The 15,729-nt window shown below is 41.7% G+C and overlaps 1 protein-coding gene across 1 annotated transcript; it reads left to right on the forward strand.

Moving 5' to 3' along the window:
- The first annotated feature begins 1,301 nt into the window (after positions 1–1,301).
- C28H12orf50 (chromosome 28 C12orf50 homolog) lies at positions 1,302–14,699 on the forward strand. The gene is made up of 10 exons (XM_069773288.1): positions 1,302–1,339; positions 1,451–1,641; positions 3,107–3,256; positions 5,563–5,739; positions 7,061–7,138; positions 7,229–7,342; positions 10,953–11,072; positions 11,258–11,464; positions 12,958–13,049; positions 14,189–14,699. The coding sequence occupies exons 1-10, from the start codon at positions 1,302–1,304 to the stop codon at positions 14,249–14,251; spliced, it is 1,230 nt and encodes a 409-aa protein (XP_069629389.1). The 3' UTR covers positions 14,252–14,699.
- Positions 14,700–15,729: the final 1,030 nt, after the last annotated feature.

Below are 15,729 nucleotides of genomic sequence, written 5' to 3' on the forward strand. Positions count from 1 at the left end.
GGCTGAGCCAGCCTTGTACCGGTTGTGCCCACAGGCTCACTGGTGCCAGCTTTTCACGGACGCATCAGTCACCGTGCCCACCGGCAGACCAGTGGCGTACAGTACAGGTGTGCTCTGGGGATGAGTCCATCCAGTCCAGTGGTGCTGGTTTTTTCCAAGGAACCACCAGTCACGTGCACTTCTGGTGGTGCTAGGAACCACTACTCCTCTTTCTTGAATTCTGCCTTGTATCTACCTCCCTTCTCTTTGGCTTCTGTATCCTAATGATCTTCAAGCGATGGCATCCTTCTCTCCTGAGCTCGCGGCTCCTTCTCCTTTCTGCGCTGCCTTTGATGTTTCACTTGAAACGTTCCCAGGCTTTGTTCTAACAGTGCTCTGAAGCGTTCATCTCCGAGTCACTGATGTCTCTCAGTGTTGTAAATCTGACCCCCTGTCCTGGGGATGACAGTATGCCTTACCATTTGCTGGGACTGAAACTTTCTTTCCCTCACGAGGCATTTTTTGTTCAGAGGCAGCCTAGGACCTGCATGGGAACAGAGGTGTTAATTAGGGACACAAGTGTACGCTGGTCTTTCTGCTTTAGCTGTGGCAGTGGCCACCATGGAAGCAAGAAAAAGCAATGAACCCCAACAGTGGAAGCAGTTAACAGCCAACAGTGTACTGGCAGGAAGGAGCAAGCTCCTCCGTCCAAAGAAAGAGGTACAGTAAGAAAAAACACACTGGGCACCAGGATTTTGATTAAAAAGTAGTCAAAAAGTAAGATTTGTCTTTGTGGTATCAAAGATTTGTTTCCAAGACCACAGTTCCTGCGGCAAGGAGTTGGGCATTATTTAAACCCTGCCATATGGCTTTGCTCCGTTTTACGTTAAAGAGGCACCGGGAGACTCTTTGAAAGGGTCCAATCTTCCCTATTTTACTCTGAAGCAATGGAGATAAACGAAGAAGTTCAAGCCGGACAGGTCGCAGAGCACCACCATGCTGATGTCATGGACTGGAGGAGCCCCTGGCAACAGCCGAAGGCTAACATTCTATACCGGCCAGCAACTGCCTTTGTAGGTTCCGCAAGCCAGGAGAAGGCAGCAGCTCCTCCGTTCAAGTGTCTTTTGCTGTCTGGTGGAGTTTTGTTTCAAAGAAGAAGCGCGGCTAAGGTTCTGAAGGCCCAGATTTTGAAAGAAAACTACCGCTTTCAGGCTAAGATTACGATTTGCCTGGATGTTGACAGCTTTAACGTTTTCATGTATGTTCGGCCGGTACTGAGAGTGGAGGAGAAGTACCAGTGGTGAAAATGGCCGCAGTTGGGAATGACCGTTATTCCCATTTTCACTCCCCCTATGCACAGGTAAATGCTGTAGATTTTAGAGTGGTTTGTGTCCTTGATTTTCTTGATATACCCATGCTGAAAGGGAGGCTCATTATGTAATATTTGCATCCGTTACTGCATCCATTTCAGCACCAGGGATTTAGGCGTCAGTGCCTGGGAGGTGGGCTTTGGCTCCAGACCCCAACGTGTCTCAGGGGATGGCCCGGTTGTACTGACTCCAGTCCAAAATTGGCACGCTTTGGAGATGCTGCTCCGAGACCCAGCTGTTAATGTCTGGAACTGGGTGAAACTTACCTTCAAGTATTCAAATAGTTCCCAGCGTGATTTTGTTTTCCTTTAAAAAACCACACACAAACTCACGCAGAAATGACCATCAACCTGGCATTTCCAGCACTCGGCTGGGATGGAGTTCATATCCAGGACATAGAAACCTGAGTTCACACGTTCAGGGTAATGGCCATGAGCACTTGCCTCTTTGGAATTATGAGTTTATCATGTGCTTGAGGAAGATACCTCAGGTTATAAGGAGAAGTGAATTCCATAGTCAGAGATGACGCTAATATCTGTAAACTTTAATAAGGCAGAGATACAGAAAAATAATTTTAAGTATGACTAACAAAAGTGACCCTCGTTATGAAAGTGCTTTCTCTCCAATATTGTGCAGACTTTTTAGCTGGTGACATATTGAGCGATAGAGGGAGAGCAGCAGTGGGAGTGTATCTATGAGGAAAGCAGCGATAATTAAACAAATAATTAAACAAATCTTGTAGATATTCTTTTGCTCCCATGAGGCTTCTGTTTGTCATGTATCAAAACAGCTGGGAGATGCTGTGAGCAGGGAGTAATGACAGTTGTCTCACAACATCAAATCCTGAGTATTTGCAGTAACTTGCAAATGCTTGTCACCGTAGTACCGTTACACGTGGACTACTGCATCATCTCCCCCATGAATCAAAACCAAAACGTTTCAAAAGAGGAGATTCATGTTTAAGGCAACCACTAGGTTATGGGAATCTAGTGTGACTTACCCACAAAGTCATATTCCTCATGAGGGTTCCAGGTGCAGGTTCTGCCACTGTGAAAAACCTCTTGGCTGTGATTCTGAGTGCTCCTTATGGAGACAGGGGAGATGTTCACATCTGTTTGGCAGATTGAGAGATATTGAAATAAAGGTAGAAAGGAGCAAGTCCCTTCAAGCACGGTTTTTAGTCTGAAAACAAAAGTGACTTTCTTCTGCTGAGTTGACATTCCCAATGGGAACTGGAACAAAAGATTTTCTCCCGTGTTTTGAAATCGAAGTCTGACAAGTCTGTACGAGGCTTGCAAGTTCCCAAATTTTTATTTTTTCAGGTTTTGTTGGGAATCTTTCTGGGTTTTGTTTCTTACTCCTTATTTTCCCAAGGACCTGGGTCCTTTAACAGTAGGAGAGCACTAGTGTTAAGATTGGCACTTGTACAGCAGATTTCATCTGAGATTGACCTGATTATCCCATTGTGCAGGAAAGGAAACTCCGCCACGTGTCCATTAAGTGACTAATAGTTTTTTTTTCTTCCCAGAATCTCAGGACAAGTCTGCAGTGTAGTAAGCACACTGCTTTACCTCCTGAAAGCTCCACTGACCTAACTCAAGACAGCTTTAGAGCTACCTGGAGCTTAAGATAACTTTAGAGATAACTTTAGATCTTCTAAAATGTCAGAACGTGGTCCCACAAAATCATAGTCAGGTGTTCACAGTGGTGCACCATGTAAGAAGCCACTTAGTCCATTTTTATTGTTATATTTACAGTATCTGAAAACTGTTTTCTCCTGCAGCGAAAATACAGCAACGTCCCCTGTTTCTGGGAAACACAACCCGTAGGCTGTGTGAGGTTCAACTGTGCCTTCCATCATAGCAAACCTCGTAACATAAATGGACTTTTTTTGCCGCCTACCAACAGTGAGTAAAAATATTTTCTCAACAATTTGTGCATTAGAGCAAGTAAATACACAAAAATGTCCTTCCGGTGCTTACGTAATATATATTAAGGCCCAGAAATGTACTGTGGCAAATCAATCAGGTACGACCTGCTCTCCCAGCAAGTTGAAGGCCAAGAAAGGAATTGTATTGGCATTTGAATAGGGTTGCCACATGAATTTTTTTAGCTCTCATGTTACGGATCTTTGGAACTATGAGGGACGTGAAAGATGAAGTCACAAGTGGCAATTTAGGTTGCTGAGACCCGTGGAGTAAAAATGTTGCTTTCCTTGCGTATTTGCTAGATGAAATCCCTCTAGCAATGAAAATGGTTAGTAGGCAGGCAATCGTTTAAGAGAAATGAAAAGTAGTGTGTGTGGTGGGGGGAGGAGGTTGGTAGGGCCACTAGCAGCAACATCTGTTGATAGAGCACAACATGTTACATGGATGAGACACCCCTTCTATAGATAACATAAGATTACAGTGCCATGTGCGCAGATGTATTTCCAGTTCATCGTTCTGAATAAGCCTGTCAGGCTTGAACATTGGGTGCAGGCTACTGAAGTACAGTAATAGTGTGTAACGCAGCACAACTCTTTAGGGAAAAACCCGCCATTTGAAGTTGTTTTTTTCCCTCAGTCCTTTCAGAAAGGAGCTCTTGTCTGCCAGGAGTCCTGGTAGACAGCTGGAGCCTGGAACAGGGTAAGAGTCCAGGGCAGGGAACCAAGACAGATGTCAGAAATCAGGCAGAAAGAGGAGTGAGAGCAAGGCAGCATGACTTGTCATGGATACACGAACAAGTGGACTAAACCAGAGTTGTTCGTGGGGCTTATTGCCAGAGCTGGAGACAGGTGTCATAAGAGAAGTCCACAAAGACCTCTAGTCAGAAGCAAACACCTTCTGTTCCTGAAAATCCCCCAGGAAAAGGTAGCCTGTCATACCTGGGCATGTGGAGCCTAACTAACCACACAGGACCAAGGCAAGAACTTGAGTGTTGTTTCTGTGAGTGCCCCTATGGCTTTTAGTACAGTTCCCACAGCCACAGCGTCAGTCCCTGGCACCTAGTGCTGTCGTAAACATCACATAGGCACGCTTTTGGGTGCGGTGTGAGTCAGAGACTGTGCCCAAGAGGCACTGTGGACGAGGGTATCCTGTGTAAGAGCAACATTCAACAATCCAAACGAGAAAATGGACCCAAGCCTTTTACTCTGTACTGCAGTACGTATAAATTCAAAGTCCGTGTGCTCCACAATAACATTGCAAACATTAAAACTGCATTTATTCGTTTCAATACTTACAAATCTTGTTAAACTAATTCAAGCTTGATTTGTCTTACCCTTCCCAGAGCTAATAATATCCTGTTCTGGACAGCGAAAAAGGCTCTATCAGGTTAAAATGTTGTATCTTACTTTCTCTTGCAGGAGATATGACAAATCTGATCTGCAGTAGCGTTATTAAAACGGGTCTAATACAATAACGCATGCTGCTCATAGACAAGCAAGAGATGCACAAGAATAACAACAACTGAACTAAAATAAAATGCCCATGCTTCATCTTTTTCTTTAAAAGCGGAAAAAATACCCAACTTCAATCCTGATTGTATCTATAGTTGCAAACTGGTCAGCTTGAACAGTACAAATAGGCTCACCATTTTTCATCATTTTTATTTTCAGTCTGTTGCATTTCCTGGCTCTCCCAAAATGCTATCCCAGTACTGAAATACTTTTGTGGCAATCATCACGGGTAAATTCCTAAGGAAAAGAGTATCTTTCCTGATTGTCTTCTAATTAAGTGTACATTATTTTCATGAACTTCATATTCCTTCTCAAAATCTACATTTTGTACCGAGTAAGAGAAAGAGTTGTCATTCAGAAAATTCTAATAGAAAAAAAATGTCTACAAGCCAAAAATAGGTAATCCCGTGCTTAGCGCTGCTAAATTCTTCACAATTGATGCCATGGGGAGGTCTACAGGCCTGCCTATTACTCGGCATGTTTAAAATATTTTCACAGGTGGGGTCCTAAACTGCCTTACTCACTTCAGCCCAGGTATTACTAATCGCGTGTTTCCCTATGTTGTAAATATCTACCTGTTTTTTCACACCTTCTGTAGTGGGAAGATGCTCTTTTGCCAGCCTCCACAGAAGATTTTTCCTAAAAGGCACAATCTGTCTATTTAATGACTCCTCCAGCATGATAATGATTTCAAAACTATACCTGCTGGTCTGAGCCTGGATTTGATATTCTAGTTCCTGCCTAACAAAATAAATACAATGCTCTTTTCTGCAGGTGCCCCACTGCAACAGGGTATCCAAGGAGGGATTCTGCCTCCAGCGCATTGTCAAGAATTACTCAGAAACCAAAAGAATATTGTACTACCAATTCATCCTCCAGTGATTATAAACATCAATGATGATGACGATGATGAAGAGGACGATGAAGAGGATGATAAAGAGGAAGAGAATCGTAAGCGGGTTTTTTCTTTCTTTGACAAGCAAGTAGGATGGATTTTTTCAACTCTTGCAATGTACTTCACAACTGACTTCTTATAATAACCATCACATTTTTAGAGAAGAGTTGTTGACAAGTTTTTGAAATAGTTTCCAGCTAATCCCTGAAATATTGGAACTGCTCGTCACCAGATGTGAGTGAGGCAACGTTTTCCAACTCCTGTGAAATGGCTAGCTGTATATTTCAATAGTGGCAGAATTCACATACCTCTTCCTCATTAAACAGAGTTTCAAACGTGATCCACAATTCAGACGACCATCAAATACTCTTCAAATTTCTCAAAATTCAGGGGCCAAATTACAGGTTTAGGAAGCACTGCTTTTCTGGGAAACAAACTTTTGAGCAGGGGCTGTACACACTCATCACTGAAGGTGAAGTCACAGGTTTGTTTACAAAAGACAGTTGTGTGACTTTAACTTAAGTAATTTGTTTGACTGACTTCCTAAACCCTATAGGCAGTCTCATTTTACTACAGGAAGTTCGTCTTAAATCTGGCAAAGAGAATCCATACAAAAATCTTAACTAGTTTAACTGAATGTGAGTGTGTATATATTTATTTTATTTTCTTTTTCCAATTTTTTTCCATGTTGTTAAACCATTGCCTGAGAGACCAGAGATGCATAGGGAAAGAATGAATTGCACATTCCCAGAGACTGAAAGTGAGAGAAAGACCTACTCTCACGTGTGCACTCTGCACATTACTGTGCTAGTTCTCAGGCAGCCCCAAGCTGCTTTTCGCTTTACACCTGCCCTTCAGGTTGGCTGGCAGGGCTGCCTGTTAGTGCTTCCTAACTCAGCTTCAGTCTGAGTAAGCCATGTTAACTTAAATGGTATCAAAAGCAGGGCTCTGCTAGCCTTAGGAGCCTTCACTGAGACAGGTAAGGAGCGCTCACTTCAGCAGCTCTGCCGGCAGACATTACATGACAGTAACTTTGGGCAGAGGTTTTGCGACAAGCACTCCCTGGTGACATGTTTAATCAGAAGATTTCCTTTTGGGTGTAAATGAAGGATCATTTTCAAAATGAGCACTGAAGGTGGTTTGGAATCCTTTTAAATCAACAAACATTAGCTTCTTAGTATGGGTTGTAACTGCAGTTCCATTGCACTTGGAAATACCCAGTATTAAGGAATCATTTTTCTGTCCAGAAGCAGAGGTCACAGTCAGAAAAAAAACCAACCGTGACCAAAATGAAAGTCACTATGGTCCTAGATTATTAAGAATTGTTGAAGGTCTTTGTATAGCTACCTAGTAATCTTTTAAAAATATTTCCTACAGGTGTTCCTGAGTGGGTGCCTAGGACTGCTGCAGATCTTGAAGAGGAAAGAGCAATAAAGGAAATATGCTATAAGTCTGGTAAATATGAAACTAGTCACTCTTTCCTAAACAGCAGTGCTGCCAATATAGTAAACTTTGGGGTTTTTTTCCCTCTTGGGGTATGTTTAGGAGAGTATTACGGGATTCAGTACCCCCACGAACACCAATCAACAAAAACTGTGTCTGCACCTCGGGAAAATGAGCTATTGCCCTTGGAAGCTACTGAGCAACACTTGCAGAAAGGCAAGTACTTTTCATCTTCTTGGACAATGTTTACCACTTTTAAATTACTGTCACAGGGAGAAACTATTACATAGCTTGCCCCTCCTCCTCGCTTCTTTAATTTAGTGACAATAAAAGCATATTACAAAGAGCATAAAAAAACTTACTTAATTTTCCCTCGTACAGATATACATAAATAGTGTCACACATGTGGTGACTACCTGCATCGATTGTAGATGGAAAAGGTAGAAATGGGCTATTAACCCTATATGTACTTTCCTGAGATACACAACATAGGTCTTTCATGTAATTTTTCTTCACGGTTGTCGTGGTTAACTCTATCCCAGCTGAAACCAGGTCAACGGTCAAGATTTATGTAGTCTAACTTTATCCACCCTAAGGCGAGGTGTGTAGCTGAAATGTCTCATCCAGGATCTCCGTTGTTAAATGGAGAGACAGGCACTCTTACGGGGCTGTTTATTGCATTGTAAGATAGTGCCACAGGAAGGTGAGATGAGTCACTCGCCCAGAGGTGTTCGCGCTCTCTGCTGGCTGTCTTGGGTGTCTGGATGATGAAATGTAGTGACACATCAAACTTTTCTATAACTAAATTGAGATTAAGTAAATACCCCCTTTAACTGTCTTCTAAAAGAAGTAACAAGAGAGTTCCATTTTGTTTTGACTGTTGGGCTTGATCCAACATAATTAAGGTCAAAGGAATACAAATTAATACATATTTACCCCCTTCATTAGGTTTCACCTTCATTCTTGAGCAAGTGCCATGACTGAAAGAAATCTGTGTTCGATTTTTTACTGAATAAGTAATATACGATGCCATATTAGGAGAGAGTTATGTTCTTAAGGTAACAAGACACCAGAGCAATCAGTAGATCAGTCATCAAAAATTGCTAGGCAGAAATAAGACCTGCTACTTTTAATCAAAAAAATAATAGTTGTTGTATATTTCATGTAAATTTCAGGGATAAAATCTTGATAATACTGTTTTATGTAAAACAGCTTTGAATAGGATGATGTGCTAATACAAAAAAGGGAATGGAAAAATTGTCTCCATGTCATGCACTTTTAACTGACACTTTTTCCAGCCTAAATTGCTCAATAGAACTGGGCAGAATTATTTCCTTCTTACTTCTACACGTAAAATGTTTCATATTAAAATAGCTTTGATAAGCTATATCTGGCAAGTATTTAGATATATTTAGACTACAGATGAGGGATCAGTAACAAATACATGAATACACCTTGTAATATATGTCTTTATCATTAGCTACATTCAGGAAAAAGCATAGAGTACAGTATTAATGAATATTTCCTAATTCATAATGAGAAGAATTCTGAGCCAGCACTGGTCAAAGCCATTGTACGAGTTCAAAGTAGCATTAGTCTTTGTGTTTACAGTCAATTTTTGACTTTGTTTTCAAGATTTTGTGACCATGAACTCTGCAAGAGGAAATATATCACTGCATTTTTGGATATGAAAATTTTGCATGCTTTTTAAAGAAGTAAATACTTGCTATTTTAATCCCGCAGAAACCAACCACACTGAGCTGGTAGAGAGCCATCACTATCAAGAAGTACAGGAAGAGAAAGGGATATCTGAGGAGCCAAGAAATTCACCTAATACAGGAACAGGCAAAGGTATTTTGAGAAAACAGTTGCCTTCCTCATTGTTGCTTTTTAAACTGTTAGATGATTTAGCACTACCTATTGAATTTCTGTTCTTGGTGTCAAATATGGACAATCCATATTTCAACTGGACTATCTCATCTTCCAGCCCCCAGTGTCCTGCAATAGGTCAAATCTGGAGTAGTAGCACAACATTATTGCTTAAGTTTGTTCTTTCACTTTTAGGAATCCACGCTTCAGACCCCAAAGCCAAACCAAGGTACCAACCAAGGCGTCAAAGGAAGGATGATGAAACTGCTTCTTCTTATATTCCTTATGAGAGAGAAACTGGAAGAAAGACTTACTTCTGTTCTTCAGAACCTCGAAGATCAGCACTTGCATTCTACCCTACTGTCACCATCACCCAAGAACCAAAGTTCAACAGGTCTACAGGTGGGTTCCTGCTCACACAGGAGTCTTAAAATGCCTCAAATACACCCGTCTGTATCGCGCTGCTTTCCATTTGTCCCTGCATGTGAATATGAACAGATTTATGCCTAAATATGGGCAAGAGTAAATTTGATCCAGCATAATTTTCGTAAGTAGATTGCAGCACTATCCACAGATGGAAATGTAAAGCTTCATAAAGCTTTACAGAATATTCACAAACACTAATAGAGCCACCTTCATAGCAGGAATTCACTTCTCTGCCCAGCAAAGAGGGATGAATGCAACGATGTGCCGATGGGCACAAATACACTGATCCCCACTTTTACAGCATCTTTTATGTGATTTATTCTTTGGAAATATTTAAGAAGCCTCATAATAGTCCACCTTTAACTTCTCAGCCTACTGCAAATATTGATAGTAGTAGCAGTAATTGTGCAGTAGAATTTCAGTTTCCTTTCAAGAAGCGTTTCTCGTTCAACTTTTTTCTTCCCGGCAGGGGATGAAAGAATGGTCTTGCTTTGCATGGTATTTTTCCACACCTGGAATTTCACTGGAGTTTGGACTGGGCTGGATTTATGATTGTTTGGGCTTTAAACCAGCCCCCAAACTGAAGCAGAAGTACAGAATTTCTGCTGCATTCTGGCCTGAACTGAGGGGAACCAAAAGCGCTTATTTACATTAGCAGGAGAAAGGGAAGAACAGGCAAAGCCATGTCTTCCTGCAGAGTAGCAGGGGGCAGGTGAAGAGCACTGTGGTTGCTTCATACTGCAACTCCCCTTGTGAAGTTCTGTTTGTAGTTTGAAGCGGGCTTACCTGCGCAACCAAGGCTCTTCCAAGTTTAGCCGCATCATTTCTAGTATTTTGTTACGTTCACGAACCGCCCGTGTCCAGGATGCATCTAGATGCTACAGACAGAAGAGGTAATTCATCGTTCAGCCAGAAGGTGTCCTTCGGAGTGCATTGGTTTCCATGGGCTCAACCGTGGATGTTGCAGAGGTCCATGTACCACCTGTGCAGTGCAGAGAAAGGATGTATCTGGGCAGGTAGTCAGCACTCAGAGGACAGTAGTGCATGAGGGGATTGTGTTCAGGGCTGCATTTAAGACAGTCTGAAAAGACAGATACATTCAGAGATGTTTCCCCAAAGCATTGCCTCAACTGAGTTCTCAGAGGCTTTAGGTACTATGATGACATGCATCTTGAAAATACCATAAACTCAATTGGATAGGGCTCATAAATATCATTCATGAAAAGTGAGGGACTAACGAATGAGCAGGTAATTTGTAGCTGGCTCTTTACTTTGCAGCCACAGTCTTCTTCAACCTGTGCGTTATGGTATTTTCTTAGAAAGCATGAGAGTTAAGCGTCAGGTGCTCAGTTACACTAGACAGGATCCAAATAACTAAAAACAGAGAAAGAAGACTATAAAACAAGAGGTTAAAGGAAATTGCACTGAACCAATCGCTAGCTCATCGAGGCGGGGGGAAGAGAATGGCAGTGCCATTCCGTGTGCTGCTTACACACAAGCAGCTAAAACCTTCTTTCTGTTGCCTTTCCAGGTGATGGTAATGCAATTCCTACAAAACTGAATAATACAAAGAGAGAAGGAGAGACTATAGGAAGGAGAGGACCAATAGAGAGTATTCCCAGAACAGACTGCAGATCCTCTGAAAACGGAGGTAATATACTTTAGCATCAGCTTCTCAATGCTGAACATCACATGGTCAATAAAATAACTGATTATATTTGCATAGGGCTGTCCACAAAGACCATTTTTTGAATCTTGTCTTCCAACCTCCTGCAGTAGGTCAAATTTTGAGTAGTAGCACAACATTATTGCTTAAGTTTGTTCTTTCACTTTCAGGAATTCGCACTTCAGACCCCAAAGTCAAACCAAGGTACCAACAAAGGCGTCAAAGGAAGGATGATGAAACTGCTTCTTCTTATATTCCTTATGAGAGAGGAACTGGAGGAAAGACTTACTTTAATTCTTCAGAACCTCGAAGATCAGCATATGTAGTCTACCGTACTGTCACCGCCACCCAAGAACCAAAGTTCAGTGGATCTACAGGTGGGTTCCTGCTCACAGAGGAGTCTTAAAATGCCTCAAATACACCTGTCTGTATCACGCTGCTTTCCATTTGTCCCTGCATGTGAATATGAACTGAATTATGGCTAAATATGGGCAAGAGCAAATTTGGTCCAGTCTAATTTGATCCAGTCTAAGTGACTGCAGCACTATCCACAGACAGACATGTAAAGCTGTATAAAGCTTTACAGTTGGTCAGACAGAATATTCACAAAGAATAATTTAGCTACCTTCATAGCAGGAATTCACTTCTCTGCCCAGCAAAGAGGGATGCATGCAATGTTTTTCCAATGGGCACAAATATACCAATACCCTCACCTCTGGATGATTGGGGTTTATTGTCATCTGTCATTTCATCCAAAAATCTAGTGGTAAATAATTTCAGTGATCATAAGCTAAGAAATTGATTTCACCTTGTCAGTTTCCATCATCTCTCTTGAGCTGGGTTGAATCTCCACCTTGAGGTGCTTCCCTGTCTTAATTTCCAATAAAAGGAACCTCCTTCACACAGAGTAACCCCTACTTTCAGATGAACAAAGGTAAGTGAAACAAGTCCCAACATCACTGCCTCGTCTTGGGCAGGAATAGTTGCGGGTTTTTTCTTTTAATGGTTGCTTTGATTAAATGTGGACAGCTTGGTATAGAGGTTACAGAGAGAACATTCTTAATGTGAAGAATACATCTTACCAAATTTCCAGGTTAAAAAAAAGCATAGAGCATTTAAAAAAAAAGGTGACCAGCATTTTTGTCATAAGAACAACCGTTACCATTTTTGCTACCTTTCTTTCCAGCAGTACCTGAGCCACGTGGTTGGAAAGGCTCCAAGCAAAAGAATCAGCTTGATACTACTAGAAGATTCTGGACCCAAATGGAAAACTATGGTAATACTTACTTGTTCTGTATGAACTGAAAATTTCAGGATTATTGTGGAATTAGTAATTTGAATGAATGGAATTAAGCTAGAATTAACAGAAACCCAGAGCATTAATAATATTATTTTTTAATCAAATTTTACAGAAAATGGTTAGTCATTAGGCAGCTTACTCTCCTGCAAAATCAGCTGTCTAGCACAAAAAATATAATATTGCCTTGCATCTAGGGCTTTCACAAGCAGGGATAAAACAGGAGATTAGTTTACGGATTAGTTTAATCTAAAAGCAACTGATGCCTTTGGGAAGATTTTCAACACAGGAACATTCACTTTGTTAAAGTCAAGGATGTCCGTGGCAGAATCACCTCATTTGGAAGATCCTGTGAGCCTCACGCAAATGCCGCAAGATGACAAATGATCTCTAAAGTACTAGAGAGAGAGTCTGTATTTAATATTAGCTGGTATTTCAGCGGTGAATACAATTCACCCGATGCATTCATTGATACTTCAGCTAATGTAATATTTAATTCACATACCGGACCAAGAGAGTCTTTCCTGAAATCGTAGCTGAAATTAAGAAACAACGTCTATGTTTTTTCTACAGACAAATATACTTCAGGATCTTACAATGCACCAAGTCAGAGGAAAAGAAATCCACATGCAAAAACATTCTCTAAGTCTAAAACAACCATTCAGGTAACTGTTTGATAGAAATTGTTACAGTTCAGTCTTTTTAGTAAAAGGGACATGTCTCTCCCCACCTAGAACATGTAAAAGTGCTCTTAAAACTTCCCCGACCAAAACCCGCAAGAGTCTAAGCAATGCTGAGTAGTCTGAAAGAGCAGTTAATGGTTTTGTTTGTTTGCAGACATGTACTTTTGCCTGGTTAACTAACCTGTGGTTTCTCATTTTTTACAATATTACTGACGAGAAAGCAAAATACGTACCTGCCGTTAAAGCAGGGAGCTACAAGAAGTGGGTTTTGGCCTGTAGCACTGCATAAAGCACAGCAGAGGCTATAGGAGTGTGGCCAAACCTGTAGTCTGCAGTCCGTGCTTCAGTGTGACATTTCCTTATCTCCAGTCTCTCTGTGTCACCCACGGACCTAACAGGTTGTTTTCTCTGCGGTTGCACAGTTCGAAATGTGAACTAGTAGAGCATCCTCACAGTTCTGGCAAGCTTAGCCTTCTAGCTTGCTATGAAAGTGCTTCCCTGAAAGGGCAAAGAGATAAGTTTGAACCCTGTTAAGCACTGCCTTTTCTTGGATGAATCCTTTTACTGCTACTTTATTTTATAGAAGATGGTCAGTAACACTTTTTCCAAGTGGTCTTGTTAGCTTTTGGAGAGTATGAGTCTGCTCCAGGAGACTAGTCCAAAGCCCTTGGCTCAGAAAAGTGCAACTTTGTAATTTTGTGTTTCAAAGCTCTCCAGATGGCCCAGTTGTCAGTATTTCTATGAGTTTACCCAGGGCACTTCCAAACACAGCATTAGGCCATTTTGATTCTAGTCTGAGATGCAAATTCTGCTGAGGCACCACATAGATGAAAAGCACCTAAAACCACCTTCTGTAATCCCTTGCCAGGCTTCCTACCATATTTGGTTTCTTTGTGCAAGTACCACATGGTTCTCAAACATCTGCTTGGGAAGGTTTTAGAGGTTTTTACTTGAACAGAACATTTTGAAACATGGGTGAATTATATTAGGATGAAAAATTTTTATTTCTGTTGCTTCTAGAAGTGTTGAAGGTTTACTTCTTAAAATGTTTCTGAAAGAGCAGATAGTTTTACTCTAATAAATTATGCACAAAATGTTCTTCATATTTATTTTGACAACAGAGCCAAGAAGACATGGAAGTGAATAGAAAAGGAGAACGATATATAGACAGAAGAAAGAGATGAAGCAAGTAATTCAATTTACAAATAAAATCTAAATTGAAATAAGGATATTATCAACTGGAAAATTCAAAGATGATAAAATTACAAATTCCAAAAATAAAGTGCAGCAAGTACACGATAACATTTCAAAACTGATAAAAATGGAAATTAAAAAAGTGTGCTCTTGTGGTGGGTTGACCCTGGCTGGACGCCAGGTGCCCACCGAATCCGCTGTATCACTCCCCTCTCAGCTAGAGAGGGAAGAGAAGATATGACAAAAAGCTTCTGGGTTGAGATAAGGACAAGGAGACACCACTCAACCAATTACCATCATGGGCAAAACAGACTTGATTTAGGGAAAATTAATTTAATTTATTGAAAATCAAACCAGGGTAGGGTAATGAGATATAAAGCTAAATCTGAAAACACCTTCCCCACACCCCTCCCTTCTTCCCAGGCATAACTCCACTCCTGAATTCTCTACCTATCCACCCCAGCGGTGCAGGGGGACAGGGAATGGGGGTTATGATCAGTTCATCACATATTGTCTCTGCCGCTCCTTCCTCCTCTGGGGGAAGACACCTCACACTCTTCCCTGCGCCAGCGTGGGGTCCCTCCCATGGGAGATGGTCCTCCACAAACTTCTCCAACGTGGGTCCTTCCCACGGGCTGCAGTCCTTCAGGAGCAGACTGCTCCAGTGGGGGGTGTCACAAGTCCTGCCAGCAAACCTGCTCCAGCGTGGGCTCTCCATGGGGTCACAGCCTCCTTTGGGCATCCCCCTGCTCCAGCGTGGGGTCCTCCATGGGCTGCAGGTGGAGATCTGCTCCACCGTGGACCTCCACGGGCTACGGGGGCACAGCCTGCCTCACCGTGGTCTTCCCCACGGGCTGCAGGGGAATCTCTGCTCCAGCGCCTGGAGCACCTCCTCCCCCTCCTTCTGCACTGACCTGGGGGTCTGCAGGGTTGTTTCTCTCCCATACCCTCACTCCGCAGCTTCTCTCAGAAGCCACCCCTGTGGCCCCCCCCGCTACCGAAACCTTGCCACACAAACCCAATACAGCTCTGTATGGTCACATATAAAGGTCTTCAGTATATTCACTAAGTTTAATCTGCTATTAAAATTTGAGAGTTGAAATTATTTTTACAGGCTGTTTTAAGGCATAGTTCCTAGTATGAATAAATACTATTAATTTTACTTAGCAGTTTCAGAGGACTTTTAATGTAAACAGCAATACTAATGCATTCTAGAAAGTTGCTGGGTTTTTCTGAAAGCCAGATTCTTAGATGGTTCAGCTGTTTGCCAGATGTTTGGGGTCTCAGTCTGAGTTTGATCTTGAGATTTTGCCATTTTAGCAGGGCAGCAGAACTCTGTTATGAACTAAATGAACTTCACAACAAAACTCTCAGAATTAACTGTGTTTTTACATTCATTTTAAACTAAAATATAGAAGATTTGGTAAAGACTGAGCGGAAGACTGATGAGAAGGATATTTTAATATTG

This window comes from Haliaeetus albicilla, chromosome 28 (assembly GCF_947461875.1).
Source record: "Haliaeetus albicilla chromosome 28, bHalAlb1.1, whole genome shotgun sequence".
NCBI classification, from domain to species: domain Eukaryota; kingdom Metazoa; phylum Chordata; class Aves; order Accipitriformes; family Accipitridae; genus Haliaeetus; species Haliaeetus albicilla.